This window comes from Otolemur garnettii, unplaced genomic scaffold (assembly GCF_000181295.1).
Source record: "Otolemur garnettii isolate 467f Iridium unplaced genomic scaffold, OtoGar3 scaffold00111, whole genome shotgun sequence".
NCBI lineage: Eukaryota > Metazoa > Chordata > Mammalia > Primates > Galagidae > Otolemur > Otolemur garnettii.
Genome location: NW_003852506.1, coordinates 2,192,518 through 2,199,769, shown reverse-complemented (window position 1 = coordinate 2,199,769; position 7,252 = coordinate 2,192,518). Strand labels below are relative to the sequence as shown.

General features: G+C 38.1%; 1 protein-coding gene across 1 annotated transcript in view; it reads right to left on the bottom strand.

Moving 5' to 3' along the window:
* Positions 1-2,993, bottom strand: part of CRYZL1 (crystallin zeta like 1) — a 47,840-nt gene extending 44,847 nt beyond the window's left edge. Inside the window, exon 1 of the mRNA XM_003797059.3 lies at positions 2,919-2,993. Coding sequence (XP_003797107.2) covers positions 2,919-2,993 — 75 coding nt within the window. The remainder of the gene's footprint in view (positions 1-2,918) is intronic.
* Between the last annotated feature and the right edge of the window lie 4,259 nt (positions 2,994-7,252).

The window sequence follows — 7,252 nt, the reverse complement described above, 5'->3', positions numbered from 1 at the left end:
ACACACACACACACACACACACTTACATGAAGTAAACAAACAAAAAGTTTTCCAGACCAAACGAAAGCAAAAATTGAAAAATACTGCTGGGAAAGGATAAAATGAACACTATAAATAGTCTTCAAATAAGTAAATTTAGATAATCATTCTTGCATAAAGTTATCAAGATAGTAAAAGAATATGCAACAGTCTCTGGATATACATCTTACTGAGAATGGGTTTGTAGTTCAGCTTCTTATTATAAAGGTCAGCACATGATTAATTTCACTTTCCTATTGAATAAAAAATACTAGATATACTAAAAGAAACCTTATGAAGGCCAGAGAAGCTCAATTCTATTTACAAAGGTAAATAAAATTTACCTTTAAATTTACCAAACTTTACCAAAGACTTTCAAAGTCTTAAAGACATTAAAAAGGAAAAAGTGGACAGTCAAGGCCCTGGTTGAAATTGTGGCCCCAATTTTGTATCAGTCTATAAACCATTTAATGGAAATATTTAAACCTGCATTTTGTGAATTTCTTGAAGCTTTTCTAAGGATTCCACAGTTGTCTCGTTAATTTTCATGGTATTCATATGGCAAGATTTTTTTTAATGTAAATTTTATAGGAGTATAAAATACATACAGAAAAGTATACAAATCCCAAGGATATAGGATTGTAGAATCTCCATAGCTGACCACCTCCTTAAGTTAACCTAATTTTCATAGACCAGACATGTACCACATGTACTTACCAGTGCAGTAGGCCCACTTCTTATGTAAACTATCTCCATATGTTGACCAGTCCCCTTGGGTGATTAACATACAGAGGTTCTATAGTGGTTTGTTTAATTTTAAAACATGAATATGCCCACGTCACAGCACGGGATACATCCAGATGCTATAAATCCAGAAGCTCCCTTGTGACCCCTTCTTGTCACTATTATAATCCCCTTCTAAGGATACTCAATTTCCTAAGTTTTTCTTTGTTTTTTTTCTTTTTTAAGACAGAGTCTCATTTTGTCACCCCTACTACAGTGCCCTGGTATTACAGCTCACAGCAACTTCAAACTCTTGGGCTCAAGCAACTCTCTTGCCTCAGCCTCCCGAGTAGCTGGGACTACAGGTGCCTGCCACAATGCCCAACTATTTTTTGGGGGGTGTGTGTGTGTCTCTCTCTAGCTCAGGCTGGTTTCAAACTCATGAGCTCAGGAGATCTGCCCACCTTGGCCTCCCAAACTGCTGGGATTGCATGCGTGAGTCACCATGCCCGGCAACATCCTAAGTTTTAATAGCACAGAGTAGTTTTGTCTGTTTTTGAACTTCATATAAATGAAATCATAGTCCTTTTTGCCTGTCTTCTTTCTTTCAATAGCATTTTTGTGAGTCTCACTCATGTTGCCTACAATTGTAATCCATGTACGGCATATAAACAATGCTATACAATATTCCACCATATGAATGAATTACTATTTATCCATTCCACTATATACAGACATTTGAATTGTTTCCAGTTTGAGGCTCTCAGAAATTGTCATGTTATGAACATTTCTTGTAGGCTTGGCCCCTGTGGCTCAAGTGGCTAAGGTGCGGCCACATACACCTAAGGTGGCGGGTTTGAATCCAGCCCAGGTCCGCCGAAATGACGGCTGCAACCAAAAAATAGCCGGGCGTTGTGGCGGGCGCCTGTGGTCCCAGCTACTTGGGTAGCAGAGGCAGGAGACTCGCTTGAGCCCAGGAGTTAGAGGTTGCTGTGAGCTGTGATGCCACAGCACTCTACCCAGGGGGACAGCTTGGGGCTCTGTCTCAAAAAAAAAAAAAAAAGAACATTTCTTGTATATACTTTTAAGCACTGTTTTACATTTATTTTATGAATGAAGAAACTGAATCTTAGGATAAAGCACATACTTGGGATGTGGGCCAGAACTGGGATATAAACCAGGTGCTACCAATTCCAAGACTGTTTATAGTGTTCATTTTATCCTTTCCAATTCTTTACTCTTAATTAGCCATTATGTTTATTTAAATGCTTCCTACTGAGCTGCTAAAATACCTGTGCTTTATCCTTTAGAATTGATAATTATTAAGTGTTAGTTGATAGTACTGACTACATAATTTCCAGGGCTCAGTGGAAAATCAAAATGTATTAAAATCTCAAGAGAGTGGCAGCAGAGCATTAAAACAAGTACAGGTTCCTTCTGAGAGTGAGGCCGGGAAAGAGTGTATAGGTCACAGCGCATAAAGCTCCCCGTGTGTGTTGAATCTTATCGATTGGAACTGGAGCTGTATATGTAAAGGGTTTTTACTGGGTGTAGTTGTGCAATGATTGCTGGTTTCTAAGATATGATAATCAACTACTAGAATTAACAAATGAATACAATATGTACACCGTGGAATACTATCCAGCCATAAAGAAAGATGGAGACTTTACGTCCTTCATGTTCACATAGATGGAGCTGGAAAATGTTCTTCTTAGCAAAGTATCACAATGGAAGAAAAAGTATCCAATGTACACACCCCTATTATGAAACTAATTTATACCTTTTATTTGAAAGCTATAACCTAATAACAGCCTACGAATACGAGGAGGGGGTAGGGAGAGGGGGAAATAGGTAGAGGGAGAGGGACTGGAGGGATCACGTCTGAGGTTTATCTTACAAGGGTACAAGTGAATCTTTCTAAGAGTAGAATGTGAACATTTTAAAACAATAACTAAGAAAATGACATGAAGGCTATGTTAACCAGTTTGATGGAAGTGTTTCGGATTGTGTGTGAAAACCCCACACTGTACCCCAGAAGGGCATTAATGTACATAGTTACCATTCAATTAAAAAAAAAATTGAATACACATTCAAGACTTATATAGAATTATAGATGTAGCATACATCAACAAAGTATACTAAAACAGAGTAAACTAGGTTAAGTGGTAAACTCTAACCCTTTGGTTATAGAAGGTCTGTGTGTCGAAGTGTTTGTTGTAGGGTGGAGCTGGGGGAGGAGATACAGCCACCATGTACTCCCTAGTCAAACCTAACCCCTTCTGCCTAGATGTCAAGGCTTTCTAAAATGCACATCCACTCTCCCTACGTAGTCTACCTTACTCCTCCAACGATTTTCCAACACATACCCTCTGTCCCATCCTTAGTTAGCATGGCTTCACACCATATGGTTATCCATGTCTCAGGGGTTCTAGGTGTGGCCTATTCTCTGAGCGTGTGCTGCACTTACTTTACAGATTCTGCTAAGTAAATAAAACTCAGGTCCTACTCTCTCTCTGGAATTATCCCCAGTGACACTCAATCTACCCCACGTGTTCCACGATTTTAAATTTTGTTGCATGCTAAACAAACAAAACCTTGTTTTATTTACCTACGAACTAGTGGCCTCTCCCTATTGCTAGGGACAATCAATAATCAGTATCATTAAATACATAAGTCTTTGTTTCTATTCAGTCTGGACTACTAGGGTTGACTTTTTTTTTTGCAGTTTTTGGCCAGGGCTGGGTTTGAACCTGCCACCTCCAGTGCATGGGGCCAGCGCCCCACTCCTTTGAGCCATAGGCCCTGCCTTAGGGTTGACTTTTTGAGAAGTGGACCAATTATGTATCAACATTTTCATTTCAAAGCATCTCCCTTTGTAATTCTGGAAGCCATTGTCATCTCTGCCCATTGGATCTCAAAACATATGGCATGTTTCCTAGATCAGCAGTCATATGAACCTTACATGGTGCCCCAGTTTCATAGATTATGAAAGATAACTGTTTGTACCCCAGTATTCTCCAAAGTAAATTTATATACATAATAATGACAATATTCTTACATTATCCTAAATAGTCCCTATAGGGGAATAATCCTTTTAGGTGAAAATTACCCTGTTTGATAGAAAAAGTAAAGTTTATTTAGTCCATTTATCTGGGTAGGAATAAAATAGCCTTAAAATTACAAAGTAAAGAAACAGAGGTGTTTTTATAAAAGCATCCAGAAGGAAATAGGGAATATTTATTTTGCAAACCTAAAAAGGAATACTGAGTTCCTAATACTAAGAAAATGATATCTATAATGGATGGTATTTAAGGCCCACATGGTTTCTTAGGTAGATTAAATGAAACATTTAGTCTATTATTTAATAAAACTTGCATTGACTTTAAAGATATTTGTACAAGGAAATAAAATAAGTATTTTATAAGATAAAATGAAAATCTATAATACTTATCACATTTCTAAGAAAGTCATGTAATTTCAAAATTCTATGTTCTATTATAAACTATGTTATATCCCAAAACTGGTATATAAAATGTTTTAATGACAATAAACCAGTTTTAAAAATGCAGACTGGCTTGGCACTTGTAGCACAGTGGTTACAGCGCCAGCTACATACACTGAGGGTGGCAGGCTCGAACCCAGCCTGGGGCCAGCTAAACAAAAATAACAACTGCAACAAAAAATAGCTGGGCATTGTGGCTGGTGCCTGTACTCCCAGCTACTTGGGAGGATAAGGCAAGAGAATCACTTAAGCCCAAAAGAGTTTGAAGTTGCTGTGAGCTGTGATGCCACAGCACTCTACCGAGGGTGACACAGTAAGGCTCTGTCTCAAAAAAATAAATAAAAATGCAGGCTGACGTAGTCTGTGAAAAGCATAAAGATTTTACATTTTTACAGGCATAACAGAATTTTAACATATTTGAACTAATCCACAAAGTGAGGTTTATATTAGTAATATTTCAAATTTTTATAATGGCTATACGTTAAACCTACTAAAAAATCTGGAAAAATGAAAACTAAGAAGCAAATATGTAAAGGGAATTGTAAAAATTCAATAGGAAGTAATTTCAAATTGTTTTTTCCTTCTTATACCAGCGACATGAACTATACTTGTACTCTGTTACACTCAATCCCCTAAGGAGCTCATCTATTAATAATTATAAATAAAACCTCTACAGATCTTCTTTACCTAAACTTCCAGGACAAAAGTGTCCTATCAGATCAACCTCAAATTCAACAGACTTAAAACTAGACTCAATTTTGCTGTAATCTTCAGTCATCAGGGATATCTTAGATTCAATCATAACTCCTTCAGTGTTATCAGCCATAAAGAATTCTTTTCCTTTGATATCCTGCCTGGCCCGCTCATTTTTAAGAGATGTGCAAACACCTCAATGCCTCAGGCTTGGGCGATGGCCCCAGGCTGCTGAATGTCTTCATTTCTCTCCTTTATCTGTTATCTTGTGGCCAACTAAATTCCTGAAAGTCCAAACTCTTCCTACATACTCAATGTTTTTTTTTTTTAATTCTCTAGTAAAAACTTTGCCATACTATGGCCACTTGAGACTCTAATAAGAGTTCAATTATGAGTCTAACCCACTCTCATTTTTATTTCAAAGAAAGCAAAGATACACTGTGAAATAGCCAGGCTACAGAAAAACAGATGAAGTCAACTCTGAAATTTAGCTCTATATGCTCAACCTGGTCATATGAGGCTCTTTTGAGCTGTGTGGGTATACAATGCCCTATTCCTCATCCTGGGTGAGGACCTGTATATGGTATTATAATACTGGTTGGATTCTTGGGAAGAAATTCAGTTATATTTTGATCATTTGCAGAGAAGAGAATTGTTTTAACAATGTTATTAATCCATGAGACTTTTCATACACATCCCATATCAGAAAACAATTTCAAACTCCCCATGCAAATATTTAGCTAAAAAACAGGGTTAGCATAACCATAAGTAACTAGCAAGAGGTTTGGTTCAAATACTATACTATGTAAGCTATGGAAGATGGTAGTCCTAAAGCTCTGCTTCTTAAAGTGGGTGGTGAATGCCTTGTCACAACAGTTGGAGGCACTCTCTACATGGAGTAGGCAAGAATCTCCAGAAATCTGTGTACCCAAAGGACCCTTTGCTTAAGCAATGAGCAAACACACAGGTATCTGCTACACATAAGTGCACTGTTCTTCTGTGTCTGTTGTAAGATGGCTAAAGCCTAGAAAGCAATCCTAGCTAGTTAACATGTATCATAAGAACTTTAGACATATAAATGGAAAATGAATGACGTTTTTGGTCCCTATTACTAGAGGGATTAAAACAGAGGCTAGATATGTATTATAAAGGGATTCTTTTTTTTTTTTTTTTTGAGACAGAGCCTCAAGCTATCCCCTGGGCAGAGTGCCATGGCATTACAGCTCACAGCAACCTCCAACTCCTGGGCTCAAGCGAGTCTCCTGCCTCAGCCTCCCAAGTAGCTGGGACCACAGGCGCCCACCACAACACCCGGCTATTTTTTGGTTGCAGCCGTCATTGTTGTTTGGCGGGTCCGGGCTGGGGATTCAAACCCGCCACCTTAGGTGTACGTGGCTGGCGCCTTAGCCGGTTGAGCTATAGGTGCCGAGCCATAAAGGGATTCTTAAAAAGAGATTCAATCATCAGTTTAGTGAGACATGGTGATCGGTCCCTTCTAAAGGGGACCCCATTAAGGTCCTTTCTAAATATGACAATCTAGATTCCTATGAATATTATCAAGACACATTGAATTGAATTTTTATATGTATGGCACAATTTCTATATCTGATACAACTTGAGATCTAAAGATAGATAAACACTTTGGGAGGCTGAGGCAGGTGGATTGCTTGAGCTCAGGAGTTCAAAACCAGCCTGAGCAAGAATAAGACCCCATTTCTAAACATATCTGGCTGTTGTGGTAGACACGTGTATGTAGCCCCATCTACTTGGGATGCTGAGACAGACGATCTCTTGAGCCCAAAAGTTTGAGTTCCTGTGAGTTATGATGTGCTATGGCATCACATGGCAACCAAGTAAGACTCTGTGTCAAAAAAAAAAAAAAAAAAACATAAATAAATGCAGATGGTTAAAGAAGCAGAAAAGAAAACTTACTCTTATTTTTTGATATAGCTTTAAAGTAGACGCAAAAAAGGGGGGAGTGGCACCATTTGTTTGGAGATGTCAAATCGCTGCTTATCTATGTCACCAGTGGTTTCTGACATGTGCTCTATTCTCTCAATAGAGACCTCTTTTGAGTCTCAAAATACCCTTCCTCCACGAAAGGTTTATTTTTATTATCTGTCGATTTTCAGAATATACCTTAAGAGTCTAGAATTTCTTACATGAGCATTCCCCTATCTCTGAAGGTGGGAGTAGCAGGTGGGATGGCCATTATCCCAAAGATAGGAAATCTCTGATCCAGTTACTATTCAATGTAGGACCATTTAATATAGCATAATCTAGAACAGCAAATATTTAGCTTTCATTGATATTTTT